The sequence below is a fragment of the Poecilia mexicana genome, unplaced genomic scaffold (assembly GCF_051168715.1).
Source record: "Poecilia mexicana isolate PSO_F unplaced genomic scaffold, ASM5116871v1 scaffold_22, whole genome shotgun sequence".
Classification (NCBI taxonomy): Eukaryota; Metazoa; Chordata; class Actinopteri; order Cyprinodontiformes; family Poeciliidae; genus Poecilia; species Poecilia mexicana.
The window spans coordinates 8,339,095-8,358,258 of NW_028263391.1; the positions used below are offsets into that span (position 1 = coordinate 8,339,095).

Sequence of the window (19,164 nt, forward strand, 5' to 3'; positions counted from 1 at the left end):
AGCGCTGGAATAGGTTAAATAAAGAGAATTTTGTCTTACATGTGACTCCGCGTGCAGGGGATCGAAAATCAATGTCTTCCCTCATGACTCAATCAAACAATAGGCACCTGGAAGGAATATACATTGCCTTAACCTTTTCCGTATTTATCTGTGTTTATATGATAGTCCATTGCCCTAATTGACAGCAAAGTGAAAAGGAAATTAGTGGTTTTCATTTTTGACTTACAAATAAAAATCTCAAAATTGCCTTCTGCTGATTCTGTTCTGCACCATGGTTGAAACTCGCTTGAATACGGAGCTAAAATTATATACTTGAAAGCCTGAAATCATACTATCTGTGAACATCAATTGTCATTTCTTTACATACCAATTATGTTAAGGTCTGCATTTTGTCTGGGCCATGCTTCAACATAAGTATGGTGCACTGAGAGCTACGCTGCAGTTTTGTAAGAAATACACTTAATGTCTTGATGTGCTCCCAGTGTTTAAAGCATTTATAATTCACAATTTAAATCTATGATTAGAGCCAACAAATGCACAGTCTTAATCTTTTAAGCTAGTTTATCTAATTTGGTGTTGTAAGCCTCCACTTGTAATGAAAATCAACAAAAGAACTGTAAAGGTCACCTGGCACTCCCTGGAGACCAATTCAAACTCACAGAGGGGTTGAACTATTCAAGAAGGATTACATGACACTGTGAGTGAGGAACAGCACCAGTTTGGGTGGGGAGCAAGGGGGTGTTGAGTGAACACAGTGTCAGGTCATGACTGAGCTTGTTTTTTTTGTTATGTTTTGTTTTGTTTTAATGACTTAAACATGAGAAATACAGAAGCATAGACATATTTAAGCATATTTTCAAAACTGGAAAAAACAACAGCAATAGTCCTAGATTCCAAGTGAGTATGAGATATTGAGGACTCAAATGTGACTGTACAATTACCATGCTTTGCAAAGTTTTAAAACAACATTCTGTAATGTTCCACCCACAAAATTCAGAGTATTAAAGTGGAAAGTGGAAAGAAAATTATGTTCTTTACAGAATAATCTAAAAAGTGTGGTATTTTTCATTTAGCCTATTTTCCTCTAGAAGTCTTGTAATTAGTAAATAGAGTTCATCTGTTCTGTGAAGACCTAAGAAGGTTGTTAATGAATATTAGTGAATGACTTCATGAAGCCCAAGGAACATGGCAGGCAGTTTAAGAATAATGTTATGCAAGCTTAGGTAGTACAACAATATCCCAAGCTTTAAAAAGAAAAAAAAAATCTTACAGCACAAAGTTTAATCCAACATCCAAAAATGGAAATGTTCAACTAATGCTCAACTATAAACCTACCAAGACGTGGATGTTCCTTTATCGGATAGCATTACTGAGAGAAAGATCTGGATGGGTTGCAGAGATCCACAGCTCAGTTGGGGAAATGTGTTGATAGGAAAGCAGACTTTTTACAAATCTGGTCTTTATAGGAAAGTGAGAAGAAGACAACCATTGTTGGAGAAAAAAAAAAACCCCAGAACAGGTCCTGTTCACTGTAGGTCACATACAGAGTTTATGGGAAGATGGATGGAACTAAATAAGATTGCCATCTTTGGAAAAAAACAAAAACAAAAACAATTCAGAGTCTGCTTTTCCTTCCATTTTAAAGCTGTACACCACTTTGTGTTGGTCTGTAAAATAACACTCAGAAATCACTTATTACTTTTATAGTGTTAACATAAAAAATGTGAAATAATATTACTACTAATAATAATAACACAGCAATGCATTACAAGGTGCAGTGATGTGAAATTGTGAATTGTTTGTACATTATCTGATAGATTGCTTACAGAATTGTACTACTATAGAAATCAACAAGTATCAGTAAATGCACTGTGATAGTGTCTCCCAATATACTACCTATTTCTTTTTTATTAATTTACCAAAAGCATTTGACAATGCAGAACCTACATCACTGAAATAGAGACTTGGCAGCATTGGCTTTTCTAATCATGGTTTTTGCTCATTTAATAATTATCTTTCTCACACAGTTCTGTGTAGAAACAGAGTTTCACACCCAGTTCACTTACCGTAACTTGTGATGTTCCTCAAGGATCCATTTTAGGATTACTTCTTCTCCTCTTATGTATTAAGAGTATAGCTAGAAATGTGATGATTGCAAATGTTTTATTTTATGCTACTGGCAGAGTAATGTCTAGTCTCAGTCAGTTGCTTTTGGCTTTTTAATACCGTCCAATCTCAATACGTTCTCTATGCTAATTCTCTTTTGAGGCTGAATTAGCGATAAATGCTAATTTATCACTAATTCATGAAGTTATTCTCTGAATTAGCGATAAATGCTAATTCAGTCCAAGCTTGTTGGCACTGCTGAAGTAGCTGTTGTTGGAACGGGACATATGGGCAGCTGCCCCCAGAGTGGCAATAGAAATAGGTCATACCAGTGCCAGATAAAAAGAAAAGACCTATCTGTCCGCTGTGCCTTGAAAAAGTTTTTTTCTTAGTTTTCTGCGTATCTACGGGGATAAACATGACTCAATGTGGGAGTTAGCGCTTGATGCTATCTGCTGAGAACAGGGAGAGTATTTTAATAGCTGCATTTGGAGCAAACTTTTTCCAGCTGATGACTTTAGATAATTTCCTGCATTGTGATTGGCTAGGCTTGCCTATGACGCTGTCCTCCTGCAACAGCCATCACTGGTAAATGCAACATCAGCATTTCAAGTTGTTGTTTTTTTTTCCTTTTTTTCCCCAAGTTACAAAATCATAACATATGTATCTTGGGAACTGGCAGCAGTCTACATCTGGTCACATCCTGACTTGTGTGACCAGATGTAGCCTGTTTGTGGTGTAGCAGGTGAACTGTGAGGTTTTCCTTATGCTGTCAGCAGCTGGTCTTGTAACACTGTTGCACTGCTGTGGTCTGCATGCAGTTTTTAATGACTCTGATTGTTTTATTGCATTATGTTTCTGTTCCTGCCCTAACAAACCAGTTGCTGAGGAAAGGTAATTTACTGTAACTGATATCACGGCAGCAATTAGATTTTGCTACCCTTTGTGAAGCTAATTGCATTGATTTATGTGCTCCATTCCTCTGTTTGCGTTCTCCTATTGAATGTATTCCAGCCTTTTTATTTTTCCTTAAGGTTCAATATTCCCGGGGTCTGGTCTCACTTTTTTTTTAAAGCATTATCGGCTATCATATTAATGGCTTTGTTATTGTACATCATTCCTCTTGAATGTTGCAGTGTTCCACTACATCGCAGAGAAGGTGCTGCTACACTAAATGTATTGTACTCGTGTTGGACTCAAGAGGGTTTTTAAATAGCTATTTATTGAATGTGCCACTTCTGTGTAATGCAGCCATATAATTACATTTGTTTTGGGAAGTAGTGTATATCTGCCCTCTCTATGATGAATACGCTGTTTAGTGCAGCCCCTCTCATCGTCCCCCTAATTAACCCTCCATCTCTCTTACCTTGCCCACACTGGTCATAGCGCATTTTACTACAATGCAAGTTGAATCGCTGATAACATGGTGCAGGCATGCCGCCTAGTGGGTTGATTTGGGCACTGCACTTTACAAAATATTAAGACAGCAGCGTGGGGAGGGCAAAAATCTAAGAATTTGCCCCATAAGGTCTGTCTCAAATCACAACTACAATATATCATGATTATCTTGCATTTTTATTAGATATAAAATTCAAAATCCTTACTCGTTACAGCTGACTCCTCTGTTCTGTAGCTGCTTAATTACACTCGAATGTATTCGACTTGATGTTGTCAAACAGTAGTTTTTATTCAAGACAGGACATCTAGATGATCACATAATAGATGAACAGGCATTTGTTCAGCACAAATTTATTTTTCAATATATATACTTTTGCTGTGGCTGTGCTACGCCAGAGACCCCACAACTAAGCAAACCTTCAGCCCACCAAAATTTACATTTATTTTCTATGTATGCATATAGACACATAATATACATGTGTATACGCTTTATACACACATAGGTTGCCAGTTAAATCTTTTCTATAAAGTTTGCATCCACTCAAAAATGTTTAACTTTGGATGATGCAACAACAAAAATCCCAAGAAACAAAATAGGTTTAATAATAATAATAATAATAATAATAATAATAAAAAGAGTAAATGAAGAATATAAAGTTTTTTGAAGACACCAACATTAGTCTGCATATTACCTGCCAACGAAGGTGCAGGTATCTAAAATTGTCAAAAAGTGTTGGGCTCTCGTAGCTACTTTGCAAAGTATTCGTACGCCTTATACTTTTAGTATTTTGTCATTTTATAACCACAAAGTTCACTGCATTTTATTTAGACCATTTGTGCCACATCAACACCAAAGTTCCATTTAGCTTGGAAATGGAAGAAAGATTTGAGTTTTCAAAATGTTTCAATCAGCCCCCTTTTTCTCCGATACCTCTAAATATAATCTAGTGCAACCAGCTGTCTGTCTGTTATTTAATTTCAGTCTAAATACAGTCGTTCTGTGAAGGCCTCAGGTTTGTCAGAGAACATTATTGATCAAACAACATCAGGCAGATCAAGGAACGGAGCAGACAGGTCAAAGGTAAATTTGTGGAAAAGTTTAAAGTAGAGTTAGGTTATAAAACAATATCCCAAGCTTCAAACATCTCACAGAACTCTGTCCAGTCAATCATCTGAACGAGTTTGACAACTGGAAAGCTACCAAGAAATGTCCATCCACCTACACTATGATGGCAAGGAGACAGTTAATCACAGAATCAGTCAAGGGATCCACAGTAGCTCTAGTAGACCTGGTCTTTGTGGCAGATTGGCAAGAAGAAAGTCAAAAGAAGTCCCATTTAAAGTCACGCTGGGGGCACAGAAATAATGTGGAAGAAAGTGCGTTAATCACGTGGACCAAACACTACACCTGACCACGAAACGTGACAGCTTCACGCCGTGGAAATACCATCTTCACCAGGCACAAAAAAAGTTAGCCATAAACATTAATCTAGAACTTTAATGCACTTATTTAAGTCGGTCCGGTCAAAGTCCAGACCCCAATTCAATCTTGAAACTGTGGTAAGGCTTGAAAACCGATTACGCCATGATTCTCTCCATCGAATTTGAGCTATTTTGTAAATGTGAAAATATGCAAGGCAGGTATACCATTAAATGGTAGCCAATGGTTCCGGAAAAAACATTGGAAAGCACACCACACCTTTTACTTTTAAAAGTAGGGAAAAATCTGAAAACCAGGCATCCTTCGCCACCCGCTTCACTTACGTGCCAATCTGTGTTGGCCTCTCAGATAAAATAGATTGAAGTTTGTGGTCGTAACGTGACAAAAATGCGGAAAATCTCAATACAAGTGCAAGGCACCGTATTCTCACGGAGCGCTCCTGCAGAGTAGAAAGGCAGTGTTTCCAGTGGGTCGTTGGTCACATGAAGCAGAGCGAGAAAAAACCTGTCTAAAAAAAGTTCAGCCAAACAAACCTGACAAGGCACCAACAATACACAGATGTCTTTTTTTTCTTCTTAAATACAAACATCAAATTCAATAAGCAGGCCTTGCAAAAAGGCCAAAAAGAAAGAAAGAAAGAAAAAAAAAAATAAAAACATGTACATGAGTATATATGAAATGCTGTTGTACAGTTGGTGTGGAAGTGTACATATGGAACGCATAGACTGTAATGTATTCGTCCAGACCTGCTGACCTCCCTTTGGAATGTACGAAGGGATCGTTTCACAGGTGGAAAAACGCAGGCAGGACTTGCATCTGGCACTGAAGGTAGCAGAAGATCCTCAGGAGGGCAGCCGAATCTGCCCTACCAGCAGTTTGAGTACGAAAGAGGAAACGGGTTTGAACAACAAAAGTTGGCGATTGAGGAGCTTTGCAGCATAGCACCAGCATCAGAGAGTTATTTATTCATTTATTTGTTGTTGTTTTTTGTCAATTCCCTCCCCGCCCTCCAAGACGCAGATATCCAAGCATTGAGGGTTTTGCAGCTACAAGTTTGACAGTGACGATGAAGGAGAACAGTGTATGAAAGATGTGGGTGAGCAGAAGACCGTTTGTGTTGCATCACTGACTCAGACCATCCATAATGTCATGTCAGCCAAACAAACCAGGGTCAGAACTGGGAGCAGGCCTTTCGGGCTTTCAGCTTGCACTCCTAAAAAAAAAATTGCCAAGTTGACATTTTGCTCGAGAGCATCGACCGTGTATACACGTGAAAGACACAATCTCATTCACTAAATTGAGTTTTAAGGCAGATCAGATCAAAGATTCTTGACATTTGAAGAATGAGAGCCTTTTCCATTTTTTTTTTTGAAACAAGTGTGACTATTTGCAGTTTTGTCTTTTAAAAAGTAGTCAGGGGTTAAACTGGGAGTGAGCAAAAAAAAAAAAAAAAAACACAAAACAAAAATTGAAAACCACACAGGGAAATTACAGTATATTTAGGTTTTATTTGGTTCATGAAACAACAAAAAGCTTTTTTTTAATTAATATTTAGTAATGAGAGCTGAACAGCTTTGCCTTTTCCTCATTAAAAAGTGAACAAAATCCCAATTTAACCCCTGGGTTTACATTCATGTGAACAATGACAGCATATAGTAATAAAGACGGTGAGATAAACAAAGCTGCAAGGCTTCATGCAGTGCTACCTTATTTAGATTTACATTGATTCTACTGTTGAGAGAACAGAATTGCTTACAGTGTAGGACACATTTATTGGTACACCTAGTAAAAATGTTTTAAGAGCTCTAAAATAAACCCATCTTTTATTGCAGTAACATAATCTCACATATATATATATATATATATATATATATATATATATATATATATATATATATATATATATATATATATATATATATTATATACAACTCCAATCTTTAATTTGAACCCATTTCTTGATTTGCAAGTATATTCCCTGTTATGAGATTGTTGGATTTTAGAAACATTAATTGGTAGTGATAATCAATTTAAAGCAAATATTGCTGAAGAATGTAAAATAAAAATACTTTATTCGTTTTTGAATCAGATTCTAGGTTTTTAGGAACATCTGAATAGTAATTTTCTGTTTCTGGGGGATAAATATGATGTGACACAGAGTCAGTAGTCCTTGGTGGGTGGCGAAAAGCAGCCAAGGGTTGGGCTCTGTTTTATACTAAGCATGAATGTGTGAAAATAAAAATGTCATGCCCACCATCAAGTACGGTGGAGGGAGTGTGATGCTGTGGGCATGTGTGTCCTCAGAAAGGCCTCAGGAACCTCGTAAGAGCGCACGAAATCATGAACTCTGTGAAATCCCAGGAGGTTTCTAAGTAAAAAATCTGCTGGGCTCCCACCAGGAAGATCAAAACGAGTCCTAAATGAATCTTTAAACATGACAAATATCAACACAGAAATGGTTCCTGAGACAACATCTCAGTCTCCAGAGCCAAATCCTGTGGGCTGAATGATGAGAAGAGGATTCTGGAAGATCTAGAGCAGTGGCGCTCAAAGTTTAAGCCATGATTTGTAACTGTGAGCTTATGATAAACTATGTGTTAGATATTTTATTGGCGACTCTAAAAGAAGTCAGATTTTCTCGTAGAGTGAAAAGTGCCTCTCACCTTTGCCTTGTCAAAGACAATTTCCTACATATTTGGATCAACTGTTTTCCATTTTGTTGGTCTAGAAACTTGTTTTAGTCTGTTCTGAGCTGGCTCAATTAAGCCGAGTTTAGATGAGTGGGTTACGAGTAAAGCTCGCTACGAGTTTGTGGTCCCAATTTATTACGATATTAAAAGTCAAACAACGCGACTTTACCCTAAAAGATCAAAGAAACATTGTGGCCTGTTTAGGCAGTGTAAAAAAAAAAAAAAAAAAAAATTTTTCCATCCTAATCTGCCAATTAATGTGGCCCACACTTTAAGCTTTTCCAGCAACAGCGTACTGGTGCCAATCACCTAAAACATCTTAAACTTATATCCACGTCTCTCACAACAGAAAACATGAAAGCGGTGACCTCCGTGGTGCGTCTGCCGTGCCCTACAATCTAGTGTTAAACTAAAAGTGACCCCGCAACACGACCGGTGACTCTATGTGCCTCTTTGCCGTATATTTGCCTTTAGACATAATGCGTTACTCGAACACTGCATTTATAATAATTCACCATTACTGACAGGACGACTTGTGTGACTAAAGATATGAGCACGCACGACTCTAAGAAAAGCACAGACACTTGTTAATGAGTGTTCATCCGGTGGCGCCCACAAGCCTCAACATGCAGGTGGTGGTGGAAGGGTGACACAGAGAACCAAAGCAATAAATACATTGTATAAAACATAATTTCATATCAATATATTAAAATACTATTCAAAATAATGTCTTAGACAATATTGCAATATGAAATTGACTGATAAATAGTTGGTAGGCCTACACAGATATATATATATATATATATATATATATATATATATATATATATATATATCTGTACATATATATATTTAAGTATCTGTGTCCTTCATAGTTTTGTTGTTTTGGATTTTTTTTTTCCCGGAAATTTTCCCAGTTGGGCTGCAGTACAATCCAGAGAGCTAATACATTTTTTTTTCTCTTTTAAAACAATAAGAACAATGAACGTACAGTACACAGCCTCATAATAAGGAGAAACACACTTAGTAGGCTACGATATAAAGGTCAAGACAGAAAAATAGAAAAATATCAATAGAAATCAAAAGTCAAATACAGAGAAAGTATACAGAGTAAGTGTACTTATGAGTCTTCGTGGTTCTTGGAGCTGGAGCTCGAGTCGGCTCTCGTTGTTGGGATGTTGACTGTGTAGCTGTAAATCAGTCCTGACACACACTTCCACACACAAACACAAAAAGCTACATACGTTTGCAAATATGGACTCATGCAATGGCACACGGTTCCTCGCACAGGTGCAGGTGTGTGTACTCACCCATACACAGTCAGTCTCACGCAAACATACATACACACACACACACACACGCACACGCACACGCACACACACACACGCACACAGATAAACGCACATATCTCACATGACCGTGCAGCATTTGCAGGTCTGTTTCTTCTCCTTCTCTCCCTCCTCTCCGCCTCCGTTGGCCTTCTCTTTCTCCGCCATGCTGCCGTTGGGCGGGGCCTGCTCCTCCGTGGCCGCGTCCGCCGCCTTCCCCTCGCCGTCGTCGATCACCACGAACTCGGCCTTCACGTTGCCGTCCACGCCCTCCATGCCCAGGGCCGTGTGCGTCTCCTTCTCGTCCTCGACGGTCTTGTAGCCCATGAACACCAGGGTCACTGGGTTGTCCTCGCTGGCTTGGTCAGGGCTGGGGCCCAGCAGCTTGGCTTCGACCCCCGTCACCTCTCTCTTCGGGGTCTGGCCGGAGGTCTGCACTACTCCGTTCTCACCTACAGGGAGCGCCAGAGCATTGGCGAGAGGACAAATGAGGTGAGAAGGTGATCAGGATAAGGTGGAGAGAGACAAGGATATACTGTTTTAGTAATCTGTGGAGCTATTATTAGGTGGCTTTCTCTTCCTGTCAAGTGTTGCAGCTGTGTTGCCATGGACACCAGAACTCACCATTTTCTTTGGCCACACCTTTATTAGCTGGCACGCCTGTCTCCAGCTCTTCAATTTCTTGCTCCAGCCTGGCTCAGAAACACAAACACACACGCAAAAAAAATCACAAGCGTTTGCTTTTAATACTTTCACTCCAAGCCAAACTTCACTTTTTGTTTTTCAATTTTCAAATTTTTTTTGTTTGTTTCAAACAGATGCTCACCTGAGGATGACCTGTTCCAGAAGCTTGGTCTTCATCTCGTCCTCCTGAAGACGCCTTTGTGTCTCCTCTTCTGCTGGAGCGCCATCTAGCAACCAGCGCTCCCTCAGTGACTTTGACTGCAAGGAAACACAAAACAGTGAAATGTGATTGTGTGTACGTGTGTTTAACGATGACATTATAAAAAGAATAATGGAGAATCCCTATCTGCCCTTGATGGCTTGGCGTTCTTGACTAGATTTTTTATTTTTTTTTTTTGTATCTGGAAACCCCCTCAAAAAGATACCTCTAAACAAGGAACAATTTGTATTTTTATGTGATTTTTATGTGGTAAAATGAACAAAATGAAGCCGATAATCGTCTAACTTTTTTTGTCAGGACAGTCTGACACTTCTAAATGATTTCCAGTGCAACCAGTTGTTTTCAGAAGTCAGCTACTTGGTGAACAGCATCCACCAGTGTGTATTTTAATCTCAGTATACATCCAGCTGTTCTGTGAAGCTGGATGTATACTGAGCCTCAGGGGTTTTTAGGGAGCAGTCGTGAACAAACGGCGACCTGAAGACCAAGAAACGCAGCAGATGGGTCAGGGATAAAGTTGTGACGTTTAACGGCTTACGATGTGAGGCAATATCTCAAGCTTGAACAGGTTGTCAGTCATTTTCACAATTAATTTAACATTTTTCTTCCACTTTTTCAATTCTTATAGAGCCAAACTCCCCAGTATTTTTCTGAAGTACCGGAACAGTACTCCTGCTCTTGGACTTGTGTTGGACTTCAGAATGCACTTCCTCTATTAATTTGCTGCGCAAGCAATATTGTTTTACATAAAAAGCAGCTGAAAGCGCTTTTAGTCAGACAAGCATACAGCTAGAGATTCAATTTGATTGTTTTCTGTACTTTATTGTGTTTAGTCTGTATTATTGGTTGTTTTCGACCATTTTTTTGAGTAATTTATGTCTGTTATTTTCATCATTTTTATGGCATTTTAACTTTGTGCTACTGTAAAAATATTGCACTCTTCTATCCATCAAGAATGCTAGAAAAACAAACTGTATTTACTTACTTAGTTACTTCAGTTGTCCGACAATGGAGAGAACCACACACCTACTAAGACATTGTCCTACATTTACAAGCAGGGTGAGGGAAGCATTATTTGGAGAAGCAACCAACAGAACCCCAGTGGTAGCTCTAGATGAGGTGCAGAGGTCCACAGCTCAGGTGGAGGAATCTGTTCACAGGACAACTATTAGACATACACTATAAAAAAAAAATCTGGCCTGTTTGCAGTTTGCAGCGAGCCATCTAGGGGACACAGCAAAGACATGGAGGACGGTGCTCCGTTTAGATGAGACCATAATGACCTACATGCAAAAACAGTATATGCGGCAGAAAAGTAACTAACAACCATTTGGAGTTTCTACACGCGTTTATTATGCTTCGCAAACTAAAAGATCCCGGAATGGAGGGGTCTTAAGTCAATTCAGCAATTTTACGCCCCCGGTCAACCTTGAAGTCTAGTCATAAACCCGGAACCGGTGTGACTTATAAAGGGGTGATGTGGGATTGGAGAGAGAGTCTGATCTACTGCAAAGAAGAGACGGCAGAAGCAGCTCCGTAGTCTGCCCGTGTGCTCAGAGCGAGATGGTATCTTACTAAAGCGTGTGTCTGATGGGAGATATATGCTAATCGGCATAATCTAATAAAGATAACCTGATGAGGATTGTGCCCAAGAATTTTGCTCGTCTTTAAACGACTGGATGCTTTTAGTTACAAGATGGGGTTTTTTTTTGGAAGCAGGTCAGAGTTGATGGGAAGACAAATGGAGCTAAATACACAAAAATCCTTGAGCAAGACCCACAGTGCAACAACTCTTAAACACACAATTTAGATTGGAGCAAATTTTACTTGTTAAAATGAGCTAGTTAAAGCCCAGCTTTAAATTCAATCGGGATCTGGCCAAGGCTTGAAAATTAACGTTTACTTCCCTGTCCCGTACATTCTGACTCAGCTCGAGTCAGAAACTGTTTTTATTGTCTCCAGAAGAGCAAAACTCACTTGCAGCTGTTATTGTAAGCAAATTCCACGTTACTTTGTGTTGGTATGTCGCAGAAACTCACACAAATAAAACACGTTGGAGTTTGTGAATGCGATACAATATGTGAAAATGTGAACGAGGTATGAGTTACTTTCGCAGGGCGCTGCATCGTGTGCTTGTCACGAGCACCTGAGTGACTCACACCGTTGCCGTCAGACGAGCCTGTGAGCCTTTTAGTACAGGTGGGATTAGTGTCGCTTTCACCGAGACACAGCAACAAGCCCCTTAGTTAATCTAAGACCAGATTCTTCTCTGTCCGATTCGTCTGCTGACTGGTGCCACTCGGGGGGATTCAGTCGAACTCTTGAGCTGCAACCAAACAGCCTTGCCAGTTTGAGAAAATGTGGCGCCTGGCCATATTGGACGGAGGCTGCCAGCATCGAACATGCAATTCTGCTAATAAACTTAACTGAGCATGGGACTGGAAAAGCAGCTGGGTCAGTGGAGTGAAAACAAACCAGCTTTATTCTTACACTTTATTTACGACCAACTCTTGCTTGTTCAACTGTCCGCCCTGCGCTCATTTCTACCCCCCCCCCGGTTTCTAACCAGGTATTCTTATCCTGACAACACCCTCATGTGGAGAAGCTCATATCAAAGCAAATACTTGACATGCTTTGAGGTAAATATAACAGTGCCTTGCTTGCAGCTGTTAGATCAGACACAAAAAAAGAAAAAAAAATAATAGCAATAAAACTGAAAAACAAAGGACAGTGTTGCTAAATGAAAAAAGCTTTCTCTTTTGTAAGCTCGGTGTGAATTCTTCTGCAATGATGCAACGTGAATTTCAACACTAAACTTCCCCTATTTATTTATTTTATTTTATTTTTTCCCCTTCACTGTTTCCTCTCTGACTTGACCCCGGCCCGTTTCTCTCCCGGAGGCGTAAAAAGTCCAGTCAACCTGGATGAAGTTGGAAATATTTTGGTTAGCCTCCTGCTCCTTTCAACCTGTTAGTTTCTCTGTCTCACTTTCTCCACTGTGTAATCCAGGTTCAGACACTCAGCTGCCCCAGAGCTTTACAGCACACAGTCTCACGGTGTAATTCAACACTCCTCATTCCCCGGCCCTGCATGGTCTCCTGGGCACTGAATCCAACCCCCTACTCAACCCCACCCTCCATCTCTCTCTCTCTCGCTGTCTCTAGTTTTGTTCTCTCGCCACACCCTACTACTCTAACGCCTGACATCACTTAGCTGGCTCACTCATGCATACCCACGCGCGCGCGCGCACAGACACACACACACACACACACACACACACACACACACACACACACACACACACACACACACACACACACACACACACACACACACACACACACACACACACACACCAGGCTGTGTGAAAAAGTCGTAAAGCCGGAGTGCTGAAGCTACGTCTCGTTCCATTGTTCCTCGCAGTAAAAGCTGCTAACGTAGCAGACAAAGGGCGGAACTGGGACACAGGGTGCACACAGGCAGACGCGCGTCAGGCCGGTGTGCGCATCCAAATGAAACGAGCAGCTGTAGACAGGAGAGCCTCGCTTCGGGAGTCATTTTATGTCTTTCGCCACCCAAATTTACCGAAACGAAGTCTGTCGTTCCATTTAATATGAGTTCAGTGAAATGTGTGAAACTGTTTTAGAACTTTTTCAGTATACGTCTGAAAGTAAACAGCGTACAAGTCTCAAAAGTATTGGGCCACATTGACTTTAGTGACGTCCCATTCCTAATCCACAGGGTTTAAATTACTGTTGGCCCACCCTTTGCAATTGCAACAGCTTCAACTCTTCTGGGAAGGGAGTTTACAAAGTTTGAAAGTGTGCTTTGGGGAATTTTTGATAGCTCTTCCAGATGTACATTGCTGAGGTCAGACACTGATGTTGGACCTGAAGATCCAGCTTGCAATCTTGTGCAGCCTGCCTTGTGCTGGTCAGTCAAGTACATCAAAAGCAAACTCACCCATTCACAAATTTAGGAACGTTGCTTTGCCCTGCCGTCCTGAAACTGTTCCCACAGACTGAAGAGCGTGAAATCGACCAAAATGTCTTGGAGTGCTACAACATTAAGAGTTTCTTTCATTGCAATTAAAGGAACTGAGCACCGCTCCTGAACAACAACCCGGCACACCGACTCTCTTCTGCGCCAAACTTACACAGTGGAGTCAGAGAAAAGCTGTTTTCCGGACAGCTGCCAAACCCTCATATGTTCCTCATATCTTCCAAACAGAGAGGTGTAACTTTTTCTCGCCAGAGAACACGTCTCCACTACTCTGTTACATCACTACATGTGGTACTTTACTTTGGTGGCGCAATGCTTGGAAGCAGCTGTCCGGCCACTGAAACCCATCCCACAAAAGCTCTGTACGCACTGTTCCTAAAGTTTGGGAGGCTTCAGCTATTGACTCTGCAGAAAGCCGGTGATCTATGCCCACTGTGCGCCTCCCTGCGATTTTATGCTACTGTTGTTCCCAATTACCTCCACCTTGTTGCAATACCTGACGGTTGGTTCCTGGCAAACAACTGGCTGAATATTTGACAACTCTTCTGAGGGAAAACGTGGAGAAATTGGGAAGCTTTCTAGCACAAGCCCATTTCAAAAGAGTCAGCCTGTTTCATCCAGTCTGACCTCCCCACAACCCTGGAAGAAAAAGGGCTATTAGATGATGCATAAATGGATGGATATATGTTTGACTTTTTCATAAAGTACCAAAATGATGTGTTGACTGCCCATGTTGTATCTGAACCTTTCACTGTTATTTTCAACATGGCGATAAGTAAAAAACTAAGAATGGTGCATTTTAGGGAAAACATTTTAGCACTTCATCGTATCTTTATGTAGAATAACCAGGACAGGATGAATCTTAGTAAGTTTTAATAAGTGAAATTTAGAAACATGCTGCCTTGTACAGAGAGAAGTTGCCCTATTAAAACAGGAAATATTTTTCTTAATGCTTTCCCTTTCTTCTTTAATTCTACATGAACCAGCATTAGTTGTAAATCTAGTAAAGATATCTCATTGTGTGCACTTTTTATAAGGTTATGTTCGTCTAGAACATGACATATTCCCAATAACGGCTTCAGCTGGTGAAAATCAAGATTTATTTTGACAAAAATCGAATGCTTAACATCAGCATTAATCTAATGTTTTTTCACCGTCTTAGAATTTCATCTTCACTGCAAGAAATGCGTCCCTGTATGTATGATGTTAGATTAGTAAAGTGATTAATCATGGGGGTGTTACACTAACTAGTTAGTTTGTTGAATGAGGTAATTTTTCCCTTTTCCATATCAATGCTGCCTGTGCACAAAAAAAGAGACACACAGTGCAGAAAGAGTCTTCCCATGCTGCTCCTCAGTGTGATTACACTTCCCCCTTATCCCCTTTACGCCTGTTTGTGTCGGCGTGTGCGTGAGAGTCTGCGTGTGAGACGAAAACGGGGGTGCGGTGGGTGTAAGAACAGTTTCCTGTTGCTGGGAGTGGGACAAAAATCTGTTTCCTTTGCCAAAGCTCACTGCATTGTCTGGAGGTTCTGTGTTTTCTTTTGTGTTTTTTTTCTCATTATGAGGCATGCACACAGAAACAAGCGCACGCATGTACAGCTACACCCTCACAATGGTTTACTCTGAAAATAGAAAAAGTGAGAGAGCGCAGGGGTAACGGCGCAGGTCACGATTACTTTTTACAAACACCAAACGCCCGCACAGGCGCACACGAACCTCAACCTTTTGCTCCCATCTTTGAGCTGCTGAACTGTCCCAGGACGAAATAAGCTTCGATAGCGCTGACACATACACTGACGATAGCCTTAGTTTAGATATAATAAGTGTGTGTGTGTGTGTGTGTGTGCGCGCGCGTGCATAAACAGCATGTGGAGGAGCTGATGGCGTTATCTGCGGTCCATTCTGAACATTCCGTGACAGCGGCGGTGAGGGAGTATCTCACTGTGTTGGGCTGCAACATTGGAGAGTTTAATGTTGTTGTGTGGGTGTATAGCAGCGCTCACACACAGAGCATGACTCCAAAAAAAAAAAAAAAAAAAAAAAAAAAGAAAAAGAGAGGCCTGCCCGGCAGTGATCCTGCTTCAAGTTCTGCCCAGAGAGAGGCGTGAGGGGGTGCAGATGACACAGATTTGGATTTCATCAGTGGAGAGCTCAAGTACATTTCAAACAATGTTAAAACCGTGCCTTCTGTCAGAATGTGCATTGCGATCCTGCCTTTGGTCGGCCCCGGCGCTTTTGCTTTCGCGTTTTATCGCAGCGTTTCTCAAGATGTTTTAAACATGTGATGCTTCTGTTCAGCAGGGACAGAAGCGGCGTGCCATCGCCCCACTCCTCTTCTCCCTCTATTACAAAAGTACCTATTCAGGGCTGGAGAATAGAAATTCATGCCACACTTTTCAGATTTTAATTGATGTGGAAAAAAAAAAATTAAATGTATTGTCTTCATTTCAAAATTATGCACTATATTTTTTTTTTTCTTAGTTTGTCAGATGAAACCTCACTGAAAATACATTAAAGCTACAAAATGGGTAAGGGGTAAGAGCATTTCTCCAGGGTATTGTATTAATCAGTTCTCCTTCTGTTTTAACATTTTTAAAAACAAAATGGAGTTTTTGAGGGGCTGCCTACATAAAAAGTCAGACATTTCTGTTGCAACTACGATGTGTAGCTACTTAGCAAAGTTCCTTCGGTATTTTTTTATTTTTTTTTAATGAAAATTTCACCACATTTAATAAAGAAATTTACATTTACATTTTTTATTTTTTAATTATAGACACACTTGTGTTTTTGTGTGTGCTCCGGTGGCCAAGCGATGACATTTCATTGCCAGTTTTACTTGTGCTATTTTGTGCAATGACAATAAAATAAGTCTAAGTTTAAGTCTATAAAGAAGACAAGGAACCAATATTATAAGCAGGTGAAGATTTCGGTGCAGTGACGATAGAAGACAGTCTCACCAACCGAGTAGCATTTGTCTCCTCAAAGGATTGTCTTTGCCGAGGTATAAACGTAAAAAACATAGAGACAAGTGGAAGAAAGCGCATTACTGTATACCTTGAGATGCTGAAGTTGCCGTCGGTCGTCATCGAGCTGCCTCCTCTTGTTTTCAATCTCTGTCTGCTTCTTCCTCTTCTCCTGTCGCCACACACAGACACAAGATCTCTCACAAACCGGGCCACAGAGGTTTGAACCAACTAAAAATGAGCGCAGCATCACCGCCAACATTATCGAGCCGGCTTATTTTTTTACTGACAATTGTTACGACAGTTGCTTTTAAAGACTGCTGGCACGAGGAGCGCTGGCCCGCGGTCAGACAGGACTCTGAGCAGAATTCATCTTTTGAGATTTAAAGGCTACATTCATTCATATAAACTAATAAAAATAAAAAATAAACTTTTTAAATAAGAAAACAACTGAGCACATTTCAAAGTTAACTTCACAAAGATGTCTCCTGTGTGAGAGTTCAATTGGTCTTCGGGGCCCCTGCCGGCTTGGGGCTTACTTATGCCTCAGGCCGGCTTTGGATGCCAGTCTGCAAAGCGCTCGGTTTAAGTTTTGCGGCGCGTCTCCGAAAGGTTGACAGCCGTTTGGTTTTTAGGAGGCAGCTGGATTCTCTCAAGGTTCGAGTCACGAGGGAATCCAAACCGGCTGGCTTCGAGCTATGTGTGTGAGCGTGGTTTCTTTCCTGCTTTCCCCTGATGGAAACCTGTAAAATTATTTCATTTTGAGAAATAAATAAAAAATAAAAAAAATCAAATGAGTCACAGCCAACAGTGCAAGGCGTAAATCCCCGCCTACAAACAAATGAGTTCATCCAGCAAAAAGCCGGTTGACCCTCAGAAACAATAGAAAAACGATTGTTGTATGACACTACGCCGATTCGGCCTATTTATGTAACAAGTTATGATTTGAATGGAAGGACATTGATTAATATGGTGATATGTGCTGCGTTTTAAAATGGTGAGACAGACTGAAACCACCTGCACCAAGTGGAAAAGATCAGTATCACATGTTTTGACTGTTTTATAAAATACAAAAAACACACTGCCAGATGCATAATCGTATTCTTGCAAAAAAAAAAAAAAAAAAGTTGAAACAAGTGAGCCTTTTGTAATGTCACCCAAGGGAAGGATTTGGATTTCTTGCACGCAACTCCACATGGAGTTAACACAGATGATTAGAGAGTCAGGAAAATTCCTGAAATCCTTGAATTCACTAATAATTCCTAGAATTGCAGGGTGGAAAATATGCACTTGCTTTTCTCCAGCCAGACTCTTAAAAAAAAAAAAAAAAAAAAACTGGACTTATCAGCTTGCATTTCTGGAAGTTTGTGCGATACAAAGCGGTGCACGAATCATTCAGCCAGCCAAGAATTCCTCTAAAAACACCTGGTGTTTTAAAAACACTACAGGCATGATTGTCTTGATTAAAAAAAAAATAAATCTGCATTTCTTTGGTTTGTTTTGTTTTAACACAGCAGAAAAGAAACAGTCATCGAACAGCTGAGTGAGATACCAGGAGTTAGACAGCAAAAAAAAAAAAAAAAAGGAGCGAGCTGTATCTACACCATTAGCTTTGGATGCCTACTAATGGGTGGAGAAGATGGGCTCTAAAAGGTTGAGTCATTAAGTCATCCTATCAGACCTCGACAGGCAATAATGATTTGTTGTCTCTACAGCCGTCCGTCCTGATGTGCAGCCTGCAAGAGCTGGGAAGAAACAGGCAGTGTATTCATGTGTGTCTGCATGTAGATGTAGCTTACAGCGATGACCTGGAGTCTCTCCTCTTGTGACACCTCCGCCATCCTGAGAAAAGAGAGAGAAAGAGAAAAAAATTAGATTTAACAGGAGATATTTGGAACCCCACGATTGCATTCAGCGCCCTTTGGTGAGCAGTTCTCTTAGTTCTCTTCCAGAGGAGTGTTCGCTCAACAAACCTGCACTTTTCCAACGACTTCCCAGTGACTGAAGTGAAATATTTGGTCTATCTGGCACTAAGGCAGTGTCTCTTTCCTGTCAGGGTGAGACAGGGTAGGCAATGCTAATGTGGAATCATGGCGCTGCTGGAGATTCCTGCTCTAATGGGTTCCAGACCAGAGATCCAGGATGGAGGATGGACGGAAGCAAGATTTAAAGCCAGAGTGGAATGACTGTGACTGTTGCCCTACTGAGACGGGACGCTGAGCGATAGTAATAGTCATAATAAGTCTCCACTAGAGGCTTGTGTTACGATTGTACGAATGATAAGTCGCAGACGTCAGGAATGGTTATTAAATGTGATATTTCCTTTGGAA

The 19,164-nt window shown here is 40.5% G+C and overlaps 1 protein-coding gene across 2 annotated transcripts in view; it reads right to left on the minus strand.

Moving 5' to 3' along the window:
* Positions 1–3,772: 3,772 nt before the first annotated feature.
* palm1b (paralemmin 1b) overlaps positions 3,773–19,164 on the minus strand; it is a 31,318-nt gene continuing 15,926 nt past the window's right edge. The window contains exons 2-7 of one of the 2 annotated variants that reach the window (XM_088002328.1): positions 18,634–18,676; positions 16,926–17,006; positions 9,790–9,905; positions 9,588–9,655; positions 9,040–9,415; positions 3,773–6,158 (exon numbers count right to left, since the gene is read on the minus strand). In XM_088002328.1, the coding sequence (XP_087858454.1) occupies positions 9,045–9,415; positions 9,588–9,655; positions 9,790–9,905; positions 16,926–17,006; positions 18,634–18,675 (678 nt within the window). In that variant the 5' untranslated portion in view covers position 18,676 and the 3' untranslated portion in view covers positions 3,773–6,158; positions 9,040–9,044. Of the gene's footprint in view, positions 9,416–9,587; positions 9,656–9,789; positions 9,906–16,925; positions 17,007–18,633; positions 18,677–19,164 lie in introns of both variants that reach the window. The other variant, XM_014986874.2, reaches the window with a different exon arrangement.